Source organism: Megascapheus bottae, chromosome 17 (genome assembly GCF_031878675.1).
Source record: "Megascapheus bottae isolate mThoBot1 chromosome 17, mThoBot2.hap1, whole genome shotgun sequence".
In the NCBI taxonomy this organism is placed as follows: Eukaryota; Metazoa; Chordata; class Mammalia; order Rodentia; family Geomyidae; genus Megascapheus; species Megascapheus bottae.
The window spans coordinates 8,591,513-8,617,632 of record NC_143525.1 but is presented as its reverse complement, the minus strand read 5'-3'; the positions used below and the strand labels follow the sequence as shown (position 1 = coordinate 8,617,632).

Below are 26,120 nucleotides of genomic sequence, written 5' to 3'. Positions count from 1 at the left end.
GGCATCTGGAACACTCCTTTACAAGTTATATGCACACACATGTGTATGCATATCCATAAGTGTATGTGTGTGTATACACACCAATACAACACACATACCTGCATACAGGTATGCATACATCCATAGCTTCCTCCCTAGAACAAAAGTGGGAAGTTTTCCAAGTAGCAGTCACCAAAAAAAGTCTTGTGTACACATTTTTTTTCACAAGTTAACAATGGAATGACTTCTAAATCTTTGGTTTATCAAAAAAAAAAAGAAGAAAATTTCTAAAGTCACTTTTTTGAGTATTTTCTCAAATTAAGTGCCCAGTGAGTTACATTTTTGTTTTTACAAAAGAAGAAACAGTGCCTCAGTGACTTAAACAAAACAACAGCAATAGCTAACTTTCTACAGCATGCAATATTATAATGGTGAACTGGAGTCACATGGAGCCTTAAGAGAAACTGTCTTGTAATTTGAGTTATTTTTCCCCATTTTCCTCCAACTTCCTGCTAAAGCACAAGGTGGAACACTCATTAGCCCATAATATTTTTTCTCTCTTTGACATTTCTAATGTACAATTGCTCTTCCTTTCTAGCCCCTCAAAATTATCTCCTATAAAGATTATCCAGATACAGCTTTACAATACAATGACTTCCAATTTCTCCAGAGCAACACAACTCAAAGTTTGATTATAAATCAAATGAAACTTGAATGAGCTTTGTGACTGGTGGGTCACATCACCAGTTTCTACCTAAGGAAATTCTCATGAATTCCTCTTGCAGTAAATGATGCATGTCAAGAATGACATCTATAAGAGAGCTAAAGGGGGAGGGGAGGGGCAGGAGTTTGGCCTAGGAGTAGAGTGTTTGCCTGGCATGCTTGAAGACCCTGGTTAGATTCCTCGGTACCACATTCATAGAAAAAGCTGGAAGTGGTGCTGTGGCACAAGTGATAGAGCTCTAGCCTTGACAAAGCTCAAGGACAGTGTTTAGGCTCTGAGTTCAAGGCCCATGACTGGCAAAAAAAAAAAGCTTTGTTAGGTAAATGGCAGCTTGTTGAAGCCAGGGGGCTTCCCTCTCCTGAAGTTGGGGTGGGAGCTTGGGGGGTGGGGGTAGAGGAAAGGAAGCAGATGATCAGAAGAGAAAGAAAGGATTGATAGATATATCTTAAGAAAAGTTGAATGAGAGGAAAAAGAAAAACTGAGGTGGATACCCCATAATAAAAGAACAAAAGAAAAATTTAGACCCCTATAAGCCATTGTCACCAGGTACCCACGGCTCAGGCCTGTAATGATGGTTACTTGGGAGGCTGACATCTGAGGATCATAGTTTGCAGTCAGCCCAGGTAGAAAAGTCCCCAGGAGACTCTCATCTCCAGCTAAACACTTGGAAAATGGAAAGTGGAACTGTGGCTCAAAGTGCTAGCGTGCTAGCCTTGAGCAAAAACAGCCCAGGAACAGTGCTCAGGCTCTTAGTTCAAGCTCCACAACTGCTAAAAAAATTGTCACCCAAGGCATGCCTTCTCAGGCTATGTGAAACAATCTTGTTCCCTTGAAACAGCAACTTGTGCTTGCGGAGATCTATCTTTCCCTCTGCCTCAGTCTAGTCTAAGGAAGTTAAAGGGCTAGAGTTGGAGAATCTGTGGAATTTCTTTCCACAGCAGGGGGTTTTCTTGTTCCAGGATACAATGCTTGTAGGCTCAGACATTCGGGGAAAGAGTTGAGGTCCTCCTTGAAAAGAAAAAACAAATGGTGTGGGATAGCTTCTTGAGACTTAGTGCAAGTTAGTTGCTCTCAGTGATCACAAAACCATGGATTGGAACCAGTTCAGTGGGAGGAGGGATATGATTAAGTTGATTTTGTTTTCCTGGAAATGGATTGTCCTACTTTGCTTCCTCAAGGTCCCCCTCACTGAAGCTGGGTCTGGCAGCTCTTTGGAAAGACAGATAATGGAGATACAGGAAGTGACCTTTCCTTGGGCGGATCTTTTGTAAACTTTGACAGACTGGCTTTGCTGTTCTCCCCCTCCCCACCCGCCCCCAAAGACTTGACATTTTGTTCCCACAGTATGTCTAGTAAATTCAGGTCAAAAGCTTTCTGTGTTGAGCTTATGCCCTAATAATGCCTGAAGTGGGGAGAAAAATCTATGGGCTAGAAAGAAACAAGACTGATGTTAAAAGAAAAAAAAGGGGGAGCAGCGAGAATGTTGATTTTTGGCATCCTTAATCAGAGAAAGCACATTTTTGAATGTATTGCTGAAATAATACCGAACGTTTGTCAATACCACACCATGGATTACAGTTTGTTTTGTTTCACTTGTCTTAGAATTGATGCCCATTGGTATTTGCAAATGGTCACAGAAGTTTTCCTGGCTTCTTCTTCTTCTTTTCTTTTCAATTTTCTTCTTCATATTGGATGATGTCAGTGTTTGTGGCTTGTGGCTTTCCCCCATAGGACCTTGTTGGCTGCCCCGCTTGTGTCTTACCATTGTTGTAAGTGAAGATCCATGGGGGAATTCAAATTCAGATCTGTGACATCCAGAAAGTCGATGTTGAAGATGCTGGGGCCGCTGGTGGCCAGGGAGCTGAAGCCTGGGGTGGAACCCGGTGGGGTGAGGTCCAGCCATTCCATGGTCTCCCATGGAGCTTCTGTGAAGCTCAGCTGCAGACCATTGCTGTCCATGGATGAGGGTGAAAACTGAGTGTGCATCGGGGAGAGGGGGCCAGGCAGGATGTCATGGGCATTGAAGAGCTCTTCTGCAGATTTTCCAGAAAAGCCATCCATGATCCCGTCAAAAGCAGGCTCCTCGCTCCCGATCTTGAGCAGGGCCACATTGCTCACCTTTCCTACAGGGCTGTGGGAATTGAGCAAGACTTCCAGATGCTCCTCACTGTCGGTGGGGTAGTGGTCAAAGGACACCTGGCCATTTCCTCCGGAGGATGACTGTGAGAAGGAGGCTGAAGGCTTAGGGAGGATGGTGGTGGGGTTTCGGGAGGACCGGGATATCTTTGGAACTTTTTGAAGACATAAATGATCCTCTCTGGCATCAGCTGGCATTTCTGTGGGTAAAACACAACAGCAAGGTGAATAGTTAAATAACTGTTAATCAAGCATGGTGACGGGTGGGGGGGTGGATTCTGGAATGGAGGAAGTGCGCCTAGACAGACATAGCAAGTGGTCACAGAACTTGCACTCTGACAGTCAAGCACTGTTTTTCTTAAGTTCCTTTTCCTCCTTTGCTGTCCCCTCCATTACCTTCTCTGTCCACCATTCTTATTGTTCCCTCCCCTCCTTTGTGGTGTGCGTGTGTGTGTGTGTGTGTGTGTGCCTGTGTGTGCGTGAGTGTGTGTGTGTGTGTGTGTGTGTGTGTGTGTGTGTGTGTGTGTACTGGGGCTTGAACTCATTTCTCTAGAAAACTCAACTCATTCACGATGAACTCACAACTGTTCTTTCATTTTGTAATCTCCCAGTCTCTCCTCACTCTGACCTATCCTTGCTCCACACTCTGTCTTAAAGTGGGGAATCTGGTATGGACTTTCATCTCCCTGTCACAAAACTTATACATGTATCTCTGCTTTCTTTTTATGATGGGAAGTGTCTGCTCATTTGCTTGTTATTCATGCTCCATACTCCGTCTTCCATCAAGGTGTGGAGTTTTCTGATGGAGATGTGAATCTAGCATGATGGCTGGACAATTCTGTATATATATTCTCCCTCCCTCTCTCTCAGTCTCTGTCTCTCTGTCTCCTCACTACCTATACATATTCACGTTAGGTCCTTAACTTCATTTCTGTGTTTTCAAATTCTAGGCACATACTCTGTAATTCTTTAAAATAAATAAATAAGTTAAAAGAAGGCATGAAACACAAGATGAATGCTTTTTAATCAGTAAGTTGAACAATGTGTAAGCACGAATGGACCATCCAGTTGAGTTTCAGTTTGAATAGGTAGCACAATATTCTCATTATTTGTTGGCTTGTCTCATCTTGCATTTAAGGAGATAGGGAGAGGACTGAGTGGCTTAGTGGTAGAGTACTTACCTAGCAAGCATGAAGCCCTGGGTTTAATTCCTCAGTATTACATAAACAGAAAAAGCCAAAAGTGGTGCTGTAGCTCAAGTGGTATAGTGCTAGCCTTGAGCAAAAGAAGCTCATGGATAGTACCCAAGCCCTGAGTTCAAACCCCAGGACTGGCAAGAAAAAAGAAGAAGAAAACAGGGACAGTGAAGTTACAATGGAAGAAAGAAATGATTTATGAAAAGAAAGCATTTAAGGGAGAAAATGAAAACTATTGAAATGATGGATGAGAGGCATTGCAAGGATAGAAGCAGCAAAGAATTAGCCAGTGTGAGCACCTGAAGCTCAGAGGAAATGACTCTACCCACACAACACTTGGTACTCCTGACTCCGTGTGCATCACTGGTTCTAATACATCACATCCCAGAATGCACAGGTGTAGCCGATGCGGTTGGGTGGAACACAAGGCAGTCTTACCTCCACTTTCAATGAGGACATCCAGAAGTTCATCCATCTGCTGACTCCGAGTCATTTGCTGGTAAAAATTAACCAAGGGAAAGCAGAGAAGTTAGAAGGTGGTTTCTTCTGGCAGAAATCAGTAGGCTCAGGATGTTTTGGAATTAAAAAGATTTTTTAAAAAAGCTTGTAGCAAAATGCAGGTAGAGTGAATTCACCATTTTAGTCATTTGTAAACTTTTATTCGATTAATTACATTTACATTTTTGATCACCACTATTACCACTATTCATCTGAGTTCTTTTCAGTTGCAAAACTGAAATTCTGAACCCATTCAACAATAACTTCTTAACTCACCCTTTCATCCCTGGTAACTTTCTTTTTGGTGCTTACTAGGGTTTGAACTTAGAATCTTATGTTTGCCAGGCAGGTGCTCTACCAATTTAAGCCCTTCTTGCTTTGATTAGTTTTTGAATAGGCTCTTTCATTTCACCTGGGCTAGTTTAGACTTCCTGCATAGCTGGGATGTCAGATGTGTGTCATCAGACTCTGCTTTTTTATTGGTTAAGACCAAATGAGGTTTTTTTTCCCTATGTGTGGCCTTGAACCAGTACCCTTCTGTTGTATACTTTCTAAGTTGCCTGGATTCTAGCCAAGAGCCACCCTGGCTAGCTCACCATATCAACTTTCTGTCTATGAGTTTGACTACTCTCAGTCCTTTACATAAGTGAAATCATATAGTGCATTTCCTTTTATGACTATTTCATCTGTGGTGTAGCATGAGTGAGCATTTCCCTCCTCAGGATAGACCCAGATTATCTATCCATTCACCTGGTGATGAATGCTGAGCTGTTTTCATCTTTTGGCTACAGAGAATAATTCTTTTATGAACTGGACTATACTGGCTGAAAGTTTTACATTACCTAGTGAAATAATCTACTCCACCAAAAGGGAGAAAGCGGGAAGAATGAGTCCTGGAACAGAGTATATACTTTAATTCATTTACGTGAGAGATTTCTGCCCTGAGTTCAATCATCACACACTTAGTAATGAACTGAATCTGCCTCCCGTTAGGCTGCTGTGATTGTGGTCCAAGAACCTAGCTCCCAGTCCTTCTGTTTCTCTCTGTTAAAGCTTGCAGAACGGTAGACCCTTGTGCATTTACCCCCTTCTCTCTGTTCATTGGCATGGTTAAGTGGAGTCTCATTTTTGAAGCCCATTTTATTCCTGGCCTTCCCCTCTCCCCCGTTTTCTATGCAAACTGTGAAGAATCAGGAGACATCTTAAATACCAGAAGAGAGGAAGAGAGGGAAAAAAAAAAACAGCTGTCCCTTTCACACCCCTCAATTCCCAGAGCCAATTAATATCATTGAGTATCACTAATCAATATTGATGGGAAAACTGCCCAAAGAATGAGTGACGGCTAGTCCAAAAATTCCTACAGCCTATAGGCTCCAGTAAGTGATGTAGAGTCACATATAGAAGAACTGTTGGTTGGCATAAATGTGCTTCTCACATTGCCAGATCCTCTAAATTTTCAGAAATGAGAAGTCCCTCTTTGTACAACACCTGATTCTTTATACACTCTGCAGACCAACAGAAACCTGCAGCAGTGGATTTAGATATTCTTTTTCTGCGATGAGCACAGGGTTATCGGATACTAAATCAAAGCTCAAATATTAGAAATACAGTCCTTCCTCAGTATCTTCAATACCTTTGTTTTAGTAAAATCCTTTACTGGGAAATCTTTGGATGCTTGAGTATCCCACAGAAAAGGATATAATGTGTGCCTACACATTTCCCACATTCTCCTGTGTACCTTAAATCCTCTGTAGATTGCTTATACTTCCTGTTGTGGTGTAAAGGCTGTGAATGGTTGTACTACACTGTATGGGGGAATTTTAACAAGAAAAATCTATGCATCTTCAATACAGAGGCACCCATCCTAGGACAATCAAAGTATGTGATCAGACATAGGGAAGGAATGCTCAGACATTGTGTGTGGCAGAGAGAAGGGAGAGCTGTGGAATGAATAGGGGATGGTGGATGCAGAGAGCACATTACTTCATCTACATGGACTCAACCCAGTGGATGGCAGGTGGCAAAAAAATCAAATTTTGCTATTTGGAACTTACAAGAATTTCCTTCCTTCCCTATGGGATCCCCAGCTGGCTGAATATAGCAGATCAAGAGGGTTAACTATGTCACGTGGTTCGTTATTGCTTTCTTACTTTCTGAACATAAGTGGAAGCAGAGGTTAGCACGAATCTCCCTGCATTGAAGCACTCAGATTTAAGAACTAGCAATGGTCTGTTGACGTTAAAGCTACAAAGAAGTATAGAATGCATTACCCTAACAACCACTCTCACATGTTTGTGTACTTACCAAGCACCCAAGCAATGTGGTAAGTGGGATATTACCATCCTTATTTTACAGATGGGAAGTTGAATAGGTGCCCATCCTACATGGCAATGACAGGTGGCAGAGTTGGCACCTAGATCAGGCATCCTGGATGCCATCCTAGTTTCCTTCTCCCTGTGGCCCTCAGTTCTACAGATGCTCCTCAGCTTATGATGAATTATTTTCAGATAAATTGACTACCACAAGCTAAAATGCATTGACCACACCTAACCAAGACACCGCTCAAACTCTGATGCATGTCAGGCAAGGTTGTTTTCTTTCACTGTGCAGTTGACTGGGCACTGTGGCTTCTAGACCAGCATCCAGGGCTTTGCCCATAACACAGTGTATGTGTGTGTGTGTGTGTGTGTGTGTGTGTGTGTGTGTGTGTGTGTGTGTGGTTTGCCAGTCTTGGGGCTTGAACTCAGGGCTTGGATGCTGACTTTGAGCTTTTGTGCTCACGGCTAGTGTGCAACCACTTGAACTACAGCTACTTGAGATGCTAGGATCCTAGGCATAAACCACCAGTGCCCAGCTCATAATAGAGTTTTGACTGTGCTACATCACATACTCTGACGAAGTTGAAAAGTCATAAGTTGAACCACCCTAAGTTTCATTTGTCTGCATATATGCACAGTATATTGGTTTATTCTGTGTAGAGACTTTATTTATTCTGCTGGAGAGGCACCAGATACAATACCAGAATTTACAAACAGCATGGTTTAGTAATAAAACACAATACCCACAGATTCTGTCTATCCTCAGAGAAAGAATAAATGGGGTTACCTGCTTTACTGCATCTTCATAGGATGGAGGCTGGGTTATGTCTGGAACAGCTGGACTTGACTTCGAAAAAGTTGGGGATGGAACTGAGAACTTCTTCCCTATATTATCAGCAGAGTGCAAGCAAGCCATCTGCGTGTAGGTAAAACAGAGAAAGACATTCAATTCTTAGGTCAGAAATGATACCTCTTCTTCTCTAGAAGTCAAAGGCAACATTTAGGGGGAAAAAGTGATCTAAGACTCAATGATAGTAGTAAAAGCCAGAGATAAGAAAATAACTAATAATTTTATTATACTGATAATAGCATGTGTCACTATGTATTGACTGCTGGTGATATCTTAGTCACAGATCTACTTCCTTCTCTGCAAAACACCTGAGGAATACTTTCAGAAGACAAGTTAAGAAAAGGAAATAGAAGCAGAGTCCACTCCGATGCAGATCAGTTCCTCAAGCCAGGATTTCCAGAGTACTTCATGTCACCAGACCAAGTTATTCCAAACTAGGGTTCATTTCAGAGACATAGGGGGCATGGCTGAGCTCTCACTTCCTGAATCAGCTGAGAATTCTACATTCTGTGGAGTGCCTGGGTCTCTGGAGTTTGTACTCATAGCCTGGCCTCTGTCCCTTAGCTTTTTTGTTTGTTTGTTTGTTTGTTTTTGGCCAGTCGTGGGCTTGAGCTCAGGGTCTGAGCACTGTCCTTGGACTTTCTCAAGGCTAGAGCTCTACCACGTGAGCCTCAGCACCACTTCCAGCTTTTTTCTACGTATGTGGTACCGAGGAATCGAACCCGGGTCTTCATGCATGCTAGGCAAGCACTTTAACCACTAGGCCAAACTCCCGGCCCCCCCTTAGCTTTTTTGCTTAAGCCTGGTGCTCTACCACTTTGAGCCACAGTTCCATTTCTAGCTTTCTGGTGGTTAGTTAGAGATAAGAGCCTCATGGACTTTCCTGCCTGGGTTGACTTTGAACTATGATTCTTAAATCTCAGCCTCTTGTGCAGCTAGAATTACAGGCATGTGTCACTACTACCTGGCAATATGTGTCTCTATCATGTTATGACTTGCTGATGTCTGTGTCTTTCTACTACCTCCTCTCTGCTCCTAGGAACTTCCTGGGCTCTTCATAGCCTAGATTTTTGTCCATCGTCAATAGATGTGCATGCTTCCATCAGTTCCTTCTGTACAGAGATCTGGCACCATAATTTCAACTTTCTGTATCCTTCCATTCTTTTCCCATGCTCCTAGTCCTATTTCTAGCTACACAGAAACTAGATGGATGTCTGCATTGTTTTGCAAATATACCGCAGCCATTTTAGCCATCATGATTCCAGAAATGACTCCTCAGTACACCTCCTAACCCTTATTTGAATATTCATCTCAAGGCATTTTGATGAGACCTGTCTATCTTTGAAATGCATTCTCCAATTGGACAGAGAAGGGGGGAAAACCAAGAGGGGGGTGGGGGGAGGGTAATGGGGACCAAGGCATGTGGAGGGTATCAATGTATGTGAATTAATGCACTTTCTATCTGGCAAATATCATGTAACCCTTTTATTAAATACAATAAAAAATATTTTAAAAAAAGACAAAAAAAAGATATGCATTTTCCACCATTGAACCTCATCATTCCCTTGAGAAGAAAGGGTCCATGGTGAGAAATGAAGGAGGGAATGTGGATTCCTGGTTTCAACTTCTTCCAGGTCCTTACCTTTGGCTGTACACCTGGACTTTTAGGACAGGGGTTGCTCCCAGCACCGTGACTGCTGTCTGTTTGGGCCACAGAGAAAGAAGGATGGAGGCTGGAAGATGAGGGGGAGAAGCTGGGGCTACTGGCATCGTGCACCCCTGAGTTCTGCAGAAAGGAAGAAGTGACAAATTGAATGGCCAGCAGCATACTTGAGTATTGCTTTCACTTTTATGCTGGTGCTGGAGCTTGAACACAGGACCTCATGTTCTCACTTGGCTCTTTTGGCTCAAGGATAATGCTCTACCACATGCACTCTACCCTCCATTTCTGGGGTTTGAGTGGTTTAATTGGACCTAAGAGATTCTTGGACTTTCCTGCCTGGGCTGGCTTTGAACCTCTATCCTCAGCTCTTAGCCTTCAGAGTAGCTAGGATTGCATGTGTGAGCCACCAGGGCTCAGCTTTGTTTCTAATCTCCATTCTCTGTTCCCTGGTGTTTTCATAAAGTTCCTTAAGTTCTATTAGCGAATGGACTTGCTAATGACACTCCCCAAATCTTATTTTTGTATGTATCACCTACTGTTCACAACTATCAAATGCGAGGGCTCAATGTCAAATTGGGATATGTGTTCAAGACACTACAGTGTGGGGCTATTTACTTCTGTATTTGTGGATGCTGCTGTTCCTGCGTGACGGTTGCTTATTAGCGATGCCGACTAGCCACTTTGACGCTGTACCTTCTTGCGTGAACCCATCAGAAGAGGGTGTCATTCATTTAAATGGGCTACTTGGGTAGATTTGTATGAATTTCTCCCAGATTCAGGATAGTGACATTCAATAGGGTAACAGCATGAATCCGAGAACAAACTTACCCTAAGTTTGCATGAGGTTGGATGTCTTTAACCTTTCTGAGCTCCCATTTTCTCAAAGGCTAATAAAAAATAATAAATGGGAGCTCTTAATGCATGAGATTATGTACACATGTCTCATGATACAATCAATGTGGGCGTTTTAGTCCTTTGCTTTTTGAAATCATTTTTGAATCAGTGTGTAGCTGTAGTTTGCAAGGGGCTCGCTGTGATAGTCCCTCACATGTGCACAGGGCACTTGAGAAAATCCACCTACTTCCTATCGTATTTCAATTGTTATTCTTCATCCTTTTCCCTCTTTCAAAGTGTTATGTGGGTTCCATTGTGTTTTATTCACATTCTTCAGTAGCAGCAGCAGTAGTAGTAAGGTGTAATCATTTCCTGTGTCAAGGATCCAATTCATAATCATCCTGCTCTACCTCCAGAGTAGCTGGGACTACAGGTATGCAGCATAGCTTCTTTTTGGCTCTCTAGAAAGATGATCTGGGCTGAGATCAGGGTCGTCACCAAAGATTCCTGAGAAGTAGCTAAATTTTTGTTGGAACGCTATGTTGCTCACTATTTTTGTTGGAACGCTATGTATTTATTTATGCAATGTGTATGGCTTCTCACACAATGCAAGAGTAAAGCTGAGCTGGGCACACCTCTACCCTTATCCACTCAGGAGGCAGACATCAGGAAGTTTGTGGTTCAAGGTTAGCCCAAGTCAAAAACAGTTTATGAGACTGTCCTCATCCCAGCCAATAGCTGGTCACATGTTCTTCTCAACTACAGCGAGAAGCATACAGAGGAGTATCGCTAGCACTGACAAAGAGAGACCTGTCACAAAAACAGTCAAAGGGTCTGTGTGTCATTCCAAGTTCATTGCTGTACTATTCATAATAGCCACATTATAGAAACAGCCCAGAGGCCCTACAACAAATGAGTGGATCATTAAAATGTCATGCCTATCTATACAGAATGGAATGTACTCATCCATTAGCAAAAGGAAGAGGTGTCATTAACAGGGATATAAATGGACAAATCATGCCAAATGGGGTAAGCCAGACTCAGAGACAAATGGCACATGTTTTCCCTCATATGTGGCAACTTGATCTCAGATAAAACTGAACAGGTAAACCTATTCAGGACAAGCAAACTGAAGGAGCATACACTAAGGGGAAGGATCCAAAGGTGTAACTTCTCTGAACATTTAAAATACCATGTATTGAAATGAATTCCAGGAAAGGGAACATGGTTGTTATTATGGTTATTGTTTTGGGGGTGGTGGTGATGTTTCTCTTTTGCTGCTGGAGTTTTCTTTTGTTTTAAAGGGGCCAAGGGGGAGGGACAGAAAGTGGCTACTGAATAAGTAGACACCATGTAGAACACGAACTATTTGTGGGTAGGGATGGCAAAGGGAAACTGGGGGAAAGTGAAGGAAGGCTGACATTGTCCAAAACAACAACAACAACAACAACAACAACAACAACAACAAAACCAAAACACCCTCCAAAAAGACAAAAAGAAAAGAAAAGGAAATGTACTCATTACCTGACTTATGAAATGGGAAACTGGTAAACCCTCTGTACCACACCTTCATCACAACATAAAAGTATATTTGAAGAGAGAGAGAGAGAGAGAGAGGGGGGGGGGGGGAATGTGTGTGTCTCAGATTGTAGAGCTGCTTCTTAGCAAGCATGATGCCCTGAGTTCACACCCCAATACCACCAAAAAGGAAAAAAAAATACGATTTTGTGTTTTTAAAGAGTAAAGCCGGATAGTTGTACCATAGAAGGTATGAGTGGCAAATCTCCAAATATTTACTCTGTGGCCCTACAACAAGATGAAGTTGATGAGACCCTGAGCGGTAGGCGTCAATGGAATATGGGTGTTCTTTGGGAAGGTCCGTGGGTTGCTCTGCATGTGCGGAGCCCTTCACTTTTCAGCATTAACATCCATCTCCTCCTTCCCTGGGGCTGGCACAAGGCGTTCTTACCTGTGCAGGGCACACCTGACCGCTGCAGGCGGGGGAGGAGACCCCGCGGCCTTCCCCCTGAACCCCAGTCAGGAAGTACTGGCTGTTGGGCGAAGGAGGCAAGCTGATATGCTGTGGGCTCTTCACGGCCCCCAATGGTGAATGCTGGGGGGAGCACTGCGGGCTGAGGAACGTGGAGGACAGTGCGTTGTTGCTTTGACTGGAGGACTCCGCCCCGTGCGCCTTCGCAGCGTCCCCAGCAGCCTGCGCTTGGCCCTCGGCGCTGCTGCCCTGGCCTTTGGGCATCTGTTGGACCGCAAAGGGGCAGCTGGAGACGGTGTCCTCCTGCTTGATGGGGACGGCCAGGAAAGGCAGCGCCTTCTCGTCGGCGCCGTGGTGTCCCTTCTGCTTCTGCAGCTGCATCCGCAGCTCCTCCACCTGCCGCTGCTCCTGCTGCAGCTTCCAGGTGAGCTCGTTGATCACCTTCTGCTTCTCCACCAGCATCTTGTCCTTCTCCGAGTCCAGCCCATCCAGCTCCGAGGGAGCCGAGCCCCCGTTCAGGCTGCTCAGGAGACTCTCTTCCGTGCACACGTGAGCCGGGGAGGGGTGCAGGCCGAAGGACGGGGACGCATCCTGGAAGGTGTCCGGCAGGGACCCGGCCACCGACAGATCGGAGGAGGCCGGGGAGATGGGTGGGCTGGAGCTGGTGCTGCCGAAGTGGTAGAAGCCATTGGATAAGGCACTGGTGGAGGCGGGGGATTGGTAACTGGGCAGGGCATTGGGCGTCACGGGAAAGGTGACCGTGGTTATGTCCCCAAAGTTGGGGACAGGATTTCCAGAACAGTCTTGGAAGGGTCGGAGCCGGTCCATGAGAGCTGTCTTGGTGCCCGACACAGGTAAGCCTCGGATTCGAAGCTGTTGTCTTAATTCAGAAACCTAATGGAAGCAGGACGTTATTATTGTTGCTAATGACAGGTAATGTTTTGAATGTATTTCAGATGAGCTTTAAAATGTCACACATGGCATTTTTACAACACTCACCTGCTTTTAAAAAAAAAGAAATCAAATACTTTCCAATTTCCTCTCTTTTTTAAAAAAATACATTTATTTATTTATTTTTGGTGTATTTGTAACTGGGGCCTGGACTCAGGTCTAGGTGCCATCCCTTAGCTTTTCCTCCTGCAAGACTGGCGCTCTACCATGTGAGCCACAGCTCCACCTCCAGAATTGGGTGGCTAATTGAAGATGGCAATCTCATGGATTTTCTTTTCCAGGCTGGCATAGAACCATGATCCTCAGATCTCAGTCTCCTGAGTGATCATAGGATTATAGGAGTGAGCCACCAGTGCCAGGCTCCAATTTCCTCTCTTACCTCTAATATAAACGAGCTTTGCCCACTTTTATCTATGCCTATTTTTGGTGGTACTGAGCCTTGAACTGAGGGCTTTGTGTTTGCCAGGAAAATGCTGCATTACCAAGCTAAGACATTTCCAAGACCTTTATGCAGTCCTTGCTTCTTTAATTGACTTATATTTTTATGCCTGGAGCAGCCTGGACCATGATTCTTTTTTTTATATTTTTTATTGTAATTAATAAAAGGGTTACATGATATTTGCCAGATAGAAGGTGCATTAATTCACATACATTGATACCCTTTCACATGTCTTGGTGGACCATGATTCTTTTAGTTATGCTTTCTATATAGCTGGAATGGCAGACAAGCACTATTATGCCCACCTTGGAACTATGATCCTCCTAATTTCAGTCTCAGGAGCAAGCCACCATCATCCAGAAACAATTCTTGGTTTTACCTTATGCTACAAAGATGTTCCTCAAGGTATTATTAAACTCACTGTAAGGTGAAAGCATCACTGAAATAAAAATGCCTGGGACACACATGACCTACTTAAATGTGCTAATTTAGCAGCTCTATGAGCAATGTCAGTTCATTCCTAAGACCACAGGCAATAAGTTTCAATAATCCTAAAGATAGAAGCGTATGTAAGAGAATATTCATCTGAACATCTGCATTTTAAGCATAAAAACAGGCACAATAATCATAAAAATATTGACAACCAAAGCTGAAAATCCTGAGTCAAAAAGATAACAAAATGCAGGTGTGAATTGCAATCTGGGGGAAAAAAGCATCGCAACACAAATATCAAAATACATATCAATGAAAATGAAAAAAGTTAATACCTAATATAAAAATAAGATAGGAGCTGGCTGCTGGTGGCTCACTCCTGTAATCCTACCCATTCGGTAGGCTGAGATCTGAGGATTGAGGTTCCAGTTCGGACCTGGCAGAAAAGTCTGTGAGACTCCAATTAGCCTCTAAAGAGTTGGAATTGGGGTTGTGGCTCAAATAGTAGAGCACCAGGCTTGAAGGAAAAAAAATCAAAGTGATAGTGCCCAACCCTTGAATTCAAGCCCCAGTACTGGTCCTCCCCCAACCAAAAAAAAAGAAGAAGAAGAAGGAGAAGGAGAAGGAGAAGGAGAAGGAGAAGGAGAAGGAGAAGAAGAAGAAGAAGAAGAAGAAGAAGAACAAGAAGAAGAAGAAGAAGAAGAAGAAGAAGAAGAAGAAGAAGAAGAAGAAGAAGAAGAAGAAGAAGAACAAGAAGAAGAAGAAGAAGAAGAAGAAGAAGAAGAAGAACAAGAAGAAGAAGAAGAAGAAGAAAAGAAAAGAGAGAAAGAGATAGGGATGTTATCCAGCTGTTCATAAACAAAAATAAAATCTAAAAAACATGGTGGCCCATCATGTGTCATTATTAGTAATTCAAAGAATTCAGTACATAAAGATGTGCTTACATTTGTATTCACCAAATTGATCAAGAACACAAGAAACTGAATGGTGAATGCAGAAGGTATGAGCAGCAAGAAAGGGGGTGGGAATGTTAGAAAGATAATGTATTGTTGGCCTATTCAAAGGGTAGTTCTGGGACAAGGAACCATGAGGAGTATGGGGAGTTAGTTAGCAATACTGAGTCTCGGGTCTCTCCTGAGACGTAGTGAATAATTACAGCTTTTATCAAGCACTAGGGCAACTGGTATTTTTAACTAGAGCTTTTTTCTTTTTTTTTTAAATGTTGCATTTCAGTCAGACTGGAACGATTATTTAGGACTGAAGTTTGGTAATAGGTATCCAGAATGTTTTAAAATATATTTTAAAATACATTTTAGTTCAGGAATTTCTCATCCCATGTAATCAGCCTAGAGAAATAATCAGAGCAATTAATAAGTGTATGGACAGAAATCATGCTTTAAATAACAAAAATCTGGCAGCTAGTTAGATGTCCAAGAGTGGAATGCTAAGTAGGTGGCAGACTGATATGCTGTTATTAAAAATGAAACTTTTATTGAATATTAAAAGTTATGAAAAATGTTCATGATGTGTTAAAGAAAGCATGTCAGAAATTTATAGACACACAGTTATTTAAAAGTAGTTATCAGGAAACAAAATACATTCATATGCATTTTTAAGTCTTGAAGGGAATATGATCTGCTATGCTTCCTCGGAGTTTTAACTGTCTATTAAAATAGAGTTTACTTTTCTAAATGCTATCATATTTCATCTTTAAATGTTACTTGATAATCAACTAAAAGTTATCATAAAACTTTATCAACCAGCAATATGATGGTTCCCCCACAGTCTTCTTGGTAATATTTCCTTTTCTTGTTCGTTCTTTCTTTCTTTCTCTCTTTCATTTTGTTTTTAGATTAGCTAGTTTGGAAAAGGGCAGGATGGCAATTCATTATTGTTTTAATTTTGAGTTACTTAAAATTAATGAGCTTTCCACTTATTTTTAGACTCTGTTCTTGCACTGAATATTTTAAGCTGCATTATTAAATAATGCAGCTCATACTTGAAAATGAAATGAATACTTGTTGAGTTCAATTTATCTTGAATTTCAGAATATTAGACTGTGTGGGCTCATTCAGGTCTAAGATTTGCAAACACCTCTTTCCTCTATTCCCTTATGTGTTACTCCTTGGTAATTCACAAAACCACATATTATAGAAAAAAATTCCAACATATACAAGTGGATACAAAAGTATAAACAAACTTGTATGTTTATCAAAAACTTTAACAATGATCAACTTCTGTCCAAATTTCTACACACTACACTACTTTTTCTCTACCTTTTTTGAATTGTTCTGAAGAGAAACCACATAATTTCCCCTGTAAATATTTTGCTATCTCTAAAACATAAATGCTCTTTAAAAACATGGCTGTGAAAGAGTTAAGTCAGGGTGAAATGTAACAACTTGCAAAATTTAGAATGCTTACATTTGTAAGCATCATCTTTATTTATTTACTTATCAGGCTGCGGTCCAAGAAAACTCAGACTATTAGGTTTTCTCAATGGAACCACCCTTCCTTCCTGGCATACTTTACCTGGGTGAATAAACATTCATTCTGCCTTGGAAAAGCAAATGGTAAAATAAAAAAGAAGAAGAAGAAGAAGAAGAAGGAGGAGGAGGAGGAGGAGGAGGAGGAGGAGGAGGAGAAGAGGAAGAAGAAGAAGAAGAAGAAGAAGAAGAAGAAGAAGAAGAAGAAGAAGAAGAAGAAGAAGAAGAAGAAGAAGAAGAAGAAGAAGAAGAACATGGCTGTGGTTGCATGGTCACACCTTAAAATAAATGAACCAATGATTCTTAATATCCATCATCTATTTCCTAGCTTCCAAACTTCTCAATCTCTTTATCCTACTTTCTATCACTTTCCAGATGTTCAGAAATGTCTTTCAGAAATGTTCAGAAATGCAAAACTCTAAATAGCACGATATAACCATTAATAATTCTTAAAAATAAAACTATTTTTTGGTGTTTTCAGTTTTATGTATTAACAATAGCAGATGCTTCTTGAAAATCTATCTCCAGTAGTTTATCTTTCTAATTACCTTTTGAGGGTCACTTTCATAAATCCCTCCTATTTCTTCCTTCCCCAAATATGTTTGAACCATGTTCTTCCTTCCTTCTTTCCTTCTCCTTTGTCCTCCCCCAGTCTTTCCTCTTCCTCTTCTCCAATCTCATTCTCTTTTCTTGTTTCCACTCCCCCCACATTGCACAGGACCCTAACATTTCTATTTCATCCCTTGCCACTCATCCGGAATGAACTTGTAATATTTTTTTACAGATAGAAACCAGCTATTACTCCTTCCCTCAATGGACTTCCCATCAGCCCTGCCTCTCAGCATCTCATCCTAAACTCTGGATCGTTCCTTTAGCATAACTTTCCCAGGACTCAGAGACGTTTCCCCCATGGCATACAATGACCAATAAAGACTAGTCCAAGGTCACACTACCTGGGAAGGCTGAGCTGGGGTTTACAGCTTTGTTCTCTCAGGATGGGAGGTGTTTGACTAGATGACACATTCTAACATCCCCTTTCAGTCTCACATATACTTCTCACATCCCCCACCCTGAGGGGGTATCTCAAGGAATCAGGTAGCAAAGTCCTAGTAATGCTACATTGCACTAACAAACAGAAAAGAAAAAAAAAAGTATCAACTCTTCTACCTTGAGATCATCCAGGTTAGGTGGGAGAGGGCCTGGTTTGAGAGAAGAGACACCAGTTTGTCCAGAAAAACTGTTTTTGACAGGAGACAGAGGGGTATTGTTCAGTGGTGTTGAAGAGGAGTTTGGATTTCGGGCCATCTGTTCATTTGGTTCTCTGGAAAGCAAACACAGAGGCACTTAAAAAAAAGAAATGTACAGACCAAACTACCTTTGGACCAGACCTCTGAGTCATGGCTACAATTGTCAGCCATGTCAGAATCAGCAGCAGAAGGCAGCATGAAGAGAAACAGCACAGGCTAGTTGGCCAGTGACAAAAGATCCACACCCCTCTCCCTCAAGTTTTGTTTTGGGGGGAGACAGGAGTCTGAGAGAATCCACATGCAACTTAATAGGTGAGGACGCTGAGCATAATGTAAAAGGTGACCTAGTGGAGTGGTCTCACTCAGCACCTGGACCCAGGAATCCATCTCTGAGATTGTCACTCAACTGTCCCAAAGAGAAGTGCACAGGAAGGGCGAGCAATGCCAACATTACATCCTGAGACCTTCCATGATGCAGATTTAGAAATAGTTGCTGGATTCCTAGGTGCTGCTTCTCACTTCCTGCATGCCTCAAGCCAAGGGAAGTCATTCAACACCTCTGCCCTCAGTGACCACCCTGGGCTGGCCAAACTCACTTGAGTTGTGCTTGATGTATCCCCGGATAGCTAAATCTGTGCTGTTGCTGTTGTTGTTGTTGCTGCTGTTGCTGGCTGAGGATCTGCAGCTGTAGGAAGAGCTGCTGCTGCTGGAGCAGCCTGGCATAAGCGGAGTCCATGGGTGGTGGGGATTTCTCTGCCTTCTGGTCTGGAGGAATGTACTGGTGGTATTTGAGTTTCTTCACCTTTGGCTTGGGGTCTTTGGGCTTTTTGTGTCGGTTCTTATTGTCACCCAAGGTCTTGGACTGCAAAGAGGATGAGGAAATGGCATGTCCTTTGCATGATGAGGAGAAAGCCTGGTCTTTTACCAGAGAAGAGTTGTTCCCTATTCTCAAATCCTAGAAATACAACCTGGCAGAGCCACGATGGGTGAAGAGTTCCTCTGACAGGAATATGGTTGCTGCATACATTGACTGAAAACACAGAACCCTGGGGATGATATGGCAGGGAGTCTTACATCTTAGAAATGGCTCCAAAAGTCCAAAATTTTCTTCCTGGATGGACTAGAGTCCAATGGAAGCCTGAATCTTACCAAGTGCCCTTTCTTATTCGGGACACAATAGATAGTCTAGCATCTAATTAGACAACTTTTCCTAAGACTGCTTTTAAGTATATCAGTGCATTTATTTTCAAATTAAGCATGCAATAAGCTGACTTATTAATAACATAAACTTAGATGAGATTAGAATTGTCTTTGGAAATCCAGAAGAATAGTTCTCCATTGTTTTGAATGGAGGATAAAAGAGACTTAACTTTTTCCCTTCTCTCACTCAGTGAGCATACAAAATCAGGATGTTACTTTATAAAAAGTAAAGAATCAGTACTGGACCCACTGGGTTGCTTCTCAGTCCAGTGGTTAGACCTTGATTTGAGCATAGTAAAGGCTGTTAAGGGTACAAGGATTGAAAACGACGAGAAATGCTTGAAGTGATATAATTGGGAAAATATTCTGCACTTTATGTTGATCTCAGTGGTTAAGATAAAGACTATAAATATAATACTGACTTAATAAAAGTAATTCTAATATTCTAAAGTATAGTTCCATAGCTATCACCTTTTGAAATCTAAAGGCCTTCAAATGATAGAATGAAATTGGGTCCATACTGTTATGGACCCAATCAAAAAGCAAAATTTTTCAAGCTGTTCATGAGGCTGAGATCTGAAGACCGGGGTTTGGAGCCAGTGTGAGCTAAAAAATCCATGAGACTCAGCTCCAACAAATCAGCAAAAAGGCAAAAGTGGAGCTGTGACTCAAGTGGTAGAGTGTCAGGCCAGAGTAAAAAAGCTAGGCAAGGAGTATGAGGCCCTTGATGTAAAGCCTCTATACATACAGGAAAAACAAGACTAAATGGTCAAATCTTGAATTTTACTAAAGAAATCATAACTAAATGGAGGAAAAACTTGGTACCAGGAGGTTCCAGCCGAGGGCGCTCTTGAATAGCTGGCAGTTGCATTCTGATTTGGCAGCTGTCCCTTTTCACTCTCAAAAAACACATCTGACTGTGACCTTGTGGGAGGGCCCTATAACTAGCCTTTCACTGACTCAGCTTGTCCCACAGCAAGGTGTTTTTGTTTTCTCCTGGTTGTCTTCCCAGAGACTAATAAATAACAAGCACAACGATTCCTGTGTGCTTAGAATGTCTTTATTTCCTCCTACTCGTCACTTCCAGTTAATTATTCAGCCTTGTAATTTGGAGAGGTTTTTGCTAGCGTTGTCACCAGCTGGGCCCTGCCTTACTTGGGTCCCCTGCTCTTTTAGCTCACCACGGGAGCTTCAGTCCTTTGACTTGCAACTAAATCCGGAGTTAAGGAAATTGTTTTCCCCTGCATGATATCTTAGCATGTTGAGCATTCCAGAATATACTAAAATCAGATCCGTTCCTCTGGAGAGTGTGGAGCAGAGATGGTTGGGTTTATGCAAATGTGTAATTTCATTTCCTTTTTGAACTCAGAGGATATTTAAAGCTGTGTTTGTTTATTTTTCTGTTTAGAGCTTTATGGAGGATTGAAGGAGAGAGAATTCAAGTACTTCCTCGCACCCTCCCTCCCTTCCTTCCTTTTCTGAGGTACTGATGTTTGAACTCAGATCTAGGCAGGTGCACTAGCACGAGCACTCTTTCAATCCCACTTTTTTGCTGATTTTTTTTTCCAGTCCTAGGGCTTGAACTCAGGGCCTGAGCACTGTCCTTGGGCTTTCTCAAGGCTAGAGCTCTACCACTTGAATTACAGCACCACTTCTGACTTTTTCTATGTATGTGGTACTGAGGAATTGAACCCTAGTCTTCGTGCATGCTAGGTAAGCACTCTACCACTAGGCCAAACTCTTGGCTTCCTGATTTTTTTTTTCCAGTCCTGGGCTTGAGCTCAAGGCCTGAGCACTGTCCTTGGACTTTCTCAAGGCTAGAGCTCTACCACTTGAGCCTCAGCACCACTTTCAGCTTTTTTCTGTGTATGTGGTACCAAGGAGTTGGACCCGGGTCTTCGTACATGCTAGGCAAGCACTCTACCACTAGGCCAAACTCCCGGCCCCCTTCCTGATTATTTTTAAAAAGAAGTCCTGTGAGCTCTTCTGCCTATACTGCCTTTGGATCTATTTTCTCAGATCTCAGTTTCCTGAGTAGCCAGGATTACAATGCCAGGCTTATTTTCATATTTTAAAATGAAATCCATCTGAATGATTTTCCTATGAGCTTCATTTTTGTTGTTCATTTCTCTCATGAACAATGACTGAGAGACCTTTGGTGAGCCTTTTTGCCATTTCGGGTATCCCTGAAGAAACACCAGTCAGGCATATCTTTTTTTTTCACTTGAAGAATGCATTATTGGGTTAATGAAAACTAGAGCTGGCTCCCTTTGGGGTCTTAAAGGCCTCCTCTCACACAATTGTAGGGGTTTTGGTTTGTTTTGCTGTGTGTGTGAGTATGTGATACAGGGATTTAGTCTCAGGGCCACAATTTCCTGTGGCACTGTTACCAGTGGGCCACACCTCCAGCTCTGCATTTTGGTGTTTTTTCTTTGTAGATAGGAGTTTGCTCCCTTCCCCCCATAGCTAGGACAACAGGTGCAAGTGACTGCATCAAGTCCTCAATTGAGAAAGCGTGTCTCAAGTTTTTCTGCTTAGGCTGACCTTGAACCACAATCCTCCAGATCTCAGCCTACTAAGTAGTTTAAGATTACAGGCATAAGGGCTGGGAGTTTGGCCTAGTGGTTAAAGTGCTTGCCTAGCATGCACAAAGACCCGGGTTCGATTCCTTGGTATTACATACATACAAAAAAGCCAGAAGTGGTGCTGAGGCTCAAGTGGTAGAGCTCTAGCCTTGAGAAAATCCAAGGACAGTGCTCAGGCCCTGAGCTCAAGCCCAGGACTGGCAAAAAAAAAAAAAGATTACAGGCATAAGTCTCTGAAGCTCAGCCTCCTCTCAAGCCTCCTTCTTAGTATAATGAGGTCGACAGCTTTATTAATTTGCAATATGCACATTTTAAATACACTGATGGAAGCAGTAATATAATTTCTCTTTACATATAGTCTTAGTGTGAACCATTTCTTCCTGCTTCCTCTGTAATGGACAAGATTAATCGATAATCACATTATTTTAAAGCTGCTGAACTGAGCAAATTGTAAACTGGGTGGAGAGCTTTACTGGGAAACTATTAAGTGCTTTCCATCCATTGAGAATATGACATTGTTACTTTATCATTTTACTCTATAATTCCCCTTTATAAAAAGATCCCCTAAGAGTCCCCTCAGCATGTATTAAATGATGTCATTAAACATCTTCTCAAATCAAATATAAGTTGTTTAACATAAAATGCCATAAAGGTAGACTAAATGATGGGCAAGGAGCTCATTGACAAGTAAAGATTCTGTGGATCAAAAGCTGAAAGATTAAATAAGAAATTCGTTATACTAAATGGATGCTGGTAGCTCACGCCTATAATCCTAGCTACTCAGGAGGTTGAGTTCAGAGGATTATAGTTCTAAGCCAGCCCAAGCAGAAGAATCCATGAGACTCCATCTCCAAAACAGGCAGCAAAAAGCTGAGGTGGAGGCCTGGCTCAAGTTGTAGAGCATGGAGGTGCTGAGTTGAAACCCCAGTACCAGCAGAATAAACAGCATTATAATGATGGCAGCTATTCCTTTACTGTGAATGTAACCTCCAGCCCCCATGTCATTTCTCTAGCCAGGGGGAATTGCCATGGCTGGTAAGATTTTACATTATACAAGTCTTTCAGGACTGTTTTCCTGGCACAAAATCTAACCCAACCTCCCTGGTCTGTTATGTATGTATTTCAGTGAGCTGCGTCTTTCTTAAGGGTGACATCATGAAATACATTTAACTTAGGATTGTGTGATCCCACACAAATGCCAACATACAGTGCAGCTAAGACCCTGAATAGAATCTTGCTCCTTACACTGATGGCCCATTTCTCGACTCCTATTCTATGATAACTTCCAGTGGATTAAACCTGGCCACGGTTTGGCAGGACTCTCCTCACATAATAAAGCCTGACCGAGGAGCTCTGCTCCCAACAGTTTCTGTAAGCTGGGTGCTCAGAGGGAAGGGGATGGGGGTAACTGGGGGAGGGAGGATGACCAGTCCCTTACCTTTACAGCAGCATGCACAGGAATGGAAGTGTTCAGTCCATGCTTCCCCAAGTCGGATTGGTTGCTGGGCTGGGAGGTGGAATCATTCTTATCATTTTCGGAGCCCAATGCATGATCCTGAAATACAGATGTTATTAAGATACAAAAATAAAAGGAAAGTGTTTAAAGTAAATGTTTAAAGTAAAGTCTCATAGGCAGAGCTCTGCTGCTTTGACACCCTGGCTTCTTATCTAGGCAGACAGGTGTTGGTAGCCAGAAAAGAATGTGTGTATGTGTGCATTTATGTGTGTTATGAGTACATACATTAGTGAATATGAATATGTAAGTATAAATATACATATATATGGGTATATGTTTGTGTCTGGATATGTGTATGCCTGTGTGTTGGGCATATATGCATGTGTTTGTAGGTATGTATATACATATGTGCATATGTATTTAGGTGTATGCATATGTTGACATATATGTATACATGAGTGGGTAACTACAAGACATATTTGGGTATACATATATGGATGAGGATATCATACTTCTATATGCGTGTTAGGTATCTATCGATATTTGCATGTCTGCATATATGGACATATGTGATATTAATGTAAATGCACATGCATATTCATGAACACATGCATAAAGATGGACAGATAATTGTGGGAAGTGTGTGTAGTGTTATCCAAACCTTTACAAGAGGCACATTTCTGTCTGCTGAAGATTCCAAAAAAGGCATAATTCTCTTTTCTTTCTCTCCCACATTCCTACCCAATGACTCTGACCCAAAGGGGCAGTAGCTGCTCAGGATCTCTCCCTGGGAGGTCACAATGGGGCTGCTGGATCCCCTGAGTTCTGGCACCTGTCTCTGGCCCTGTGGACCACTTTTCTTTTACAACCTTTGTGTCCTCATATGTCAGATGTTGCTGGATGAGATAACCTGAAAGGGCATTGGCATTTTTCCTGGGTTTGTTCAGGGCTCATTCCTTCTTCCCCTCTCCTAGAATTAAGCAGAAAAGAACTTGTCTTCTTCTCAAGCTATTCTTAAATCTGAAACTCGGGTTTTTACTGTCAGAATAATATGTGCAGATGGTCTGATGAAACGTTTAATGCTATCAAAGAAGTTTGGTTTCAAAGAGCAGCTTTGGCATGCAAGCAGGGGAAAGAAAAATGCTTTGATTATAATAAACGCACAAATGTCTCAGCTCTGTTTCTTGTGCCTCCCCTTTCCCCTCCTTCCCCACATTTTCTTCTTGGTTCAGCTTCCAGTTTGCTCTGATGGACTGAAGATAGGTCTGACAGCGACCAGTGACTAACAGGGTTTTGGGAAACTGGGCTGTGAATCGTAATTCTTGAGTCTGCCCTCTGTATGGCTTCTCAATGGGAAAAAAAGAAAAACATTTCCAGTACAGATTGAACATCCTAAAACCAGAATTTCAAGTTGAAAGCACTCTAAAATCAGAACCATTTTGATGCTGACAAGATGCCACGGGTAGAAAAATCCACGGTACAAAGTTTCATTTCATGAACAAAATGGTTAAAAGTGACATGGGGAAGCAACTCCAGGTTATGGTGGTACTGGAGTATGAACTCTGGGTCGCATGCTTGCTAGGCAAAGTCCTCTTCTACTTGAGCCACACCCCACAACCCAGGAATAAAGTTGTGGTCTGGAGGCTTTTCTCCAGAGGAGGAACATTGCAGAATCAGGGCAGCAAGTATTTCCCCATGTCACAGCCATATGAGTGTATCTCCTTCCTGTCATGTACATCTCCCCAACATCTCTTTGGGGGTCCATGCTGGGCTGTGGAAAAGGCCAAATGAGCCTTCAGGTGGCTTCTGGTGATAGATTGTCTGGTGATCTCAGAGGCCACTTGGTTTCTCAGCCTCAGACATTTCACTTTTCCCACTGGTGGAGTCAACAGCAAGGTGACCTACCCTGGGGTGGACAGGAGACGTAAATGGGTGACGTCTGTACAGTGCTCAGCATTAATTAGCCCTGGACCAGAGGAGGCAACCTGGCAGTAGCTGCTGCTGAGACTCATCAGGGTTCTGTATAATTGTTCTTTAAATTTTTTTTAATATACATTCCTCAGTTTTGAGGTTTTGAGGATTTGTCCAGAAAGAAGTAAGCTCTAAGAGTTGGTGGGGGTTGCGAGCTAACTTTGCAGAAGCTTGGGAGCTTTGTGATGGTTAAAGGTAGAACAAATAGGGGCCTCCTCACATTTTCTTCTTTCCTTCACCCCATTTCTTGGGAACTGAGCCATGAGTCATCAGTCTAAAGAAATGGACTGATCCTTGTGTGTGTGTGTATGTGTGTGTGTGTGTGTGTGTGTGTGTGTGTGTGTTGGTTGCAGGGATTGAATTTGGGGCCTGGGCTCTTTTTCTCATGGCTAGTGCTCTACCACAGCACCACTTTTGTGCTTCCAGCTACAGTATGACTTTTGGTTTTCGGGTGGTTAATTGGAGATGAATCTCTTAGATTTATCTGCCAGGTTTGGCTTTGCACTCAATCCTCAGATCTCACCCTCCTGAGTAGCTAGGATTACAGGTTCCAGCTGGTCTTTGAAATCAGTCCTGCTCTGCCATTCAGAGCTAGGAGTGGTGGGTAAATCATCTAATGCAACTGAGCCTGGGTCATGTGGTACATAATGATGGTGGTAAACAGTATCTATGTGGTAGAGTAGATATGCCAAATGATACTGTGAGGGTTTTCTTTCAATGTTTTCTGGAGGGTTTTGGCGAGACACACAGATCTTTAGAATGGATAGAGTGAGAAGGGGCATGAAAAAGATACAAGTAAGCCGGGTGTGGTGGCATATGCCTGTCTTTTCAGCACAAGGTGTTGTGTATGTGTGTGGAGGAGGAGAGGTGGCAGGAGACTAAACAAGATTATGAGTTTGAAGCCAGCATGCAAAACCCTGCCTGCCTCACAAACAAAATAAAGAAACAGCAATGAAGTCTCAGCCACATCAACAATAGCAATGTTGATTTCAAGACCCAGGCATTGGTGGCTCACTACTATAATTCTAGCTACTCAGGAGGCTGATATCTGCGGATCATGATTCAAAGCTAGCCAGGGCAGAAAAGTCCAAGAGACTCATCTCCAATTAACCAACAGAAAGTCAGAATTGAAGGTGGTCAAGCAGGAGTCTTGAGTGAAAAGGTG

General features: G+C 42.5%; 1 protein-coding gene across 3 annotated transcripts in view; it reads right to left on the bottom strand.

Moving 5' to 3' along the window:
* Nucleotides 1-2,036: 2,036 nt before the first annotated feature.
* The window catches only part of Myocd (myocardin), a 78,418-nt gene continuing 54,334 nt past the window's right edge, over nt 2,037-26,120 (bottom strand). For all 3 annotated transcript variants that reach the window (XM_090349550.1, XM_090349551.1, XM_090349549.1), the window contains exons 7-14: nt 22,967-23,083; nt 18,340-18,605; nt 17,664-17,817; nt 12,168-13,082; nt 9,344-9,487; nt 7,639-7,767; nt 4,474-4,531; nt 2,037-3,039 (exon numbers count right to left, since the gene is read on the bottom strand). In XM_090349550.1, the coding sequence (XP_090205676.1) occupies nt 2,462-3,039; nt 4,474-4,531; nt 7,639-7,767; nt 9,344-9,487; nt 12,168-13,082; nt 17,664-17,817; nt 18,340-18,605; nt 22,967-23,083 (2,361 nt within the window). In that variant the 3' untranslated portion in view covers nt 2,037-2,461. The remainder of the gene's footprint in view (nt 3,040-4,473; nt 4,532-7,638; nt 7,768-9,343; nt 9,488-12,167; nt 13,083-17,663; nt 17,818-18,339; nt 18,606-22,966; nt 23,084-26,120) is intronic.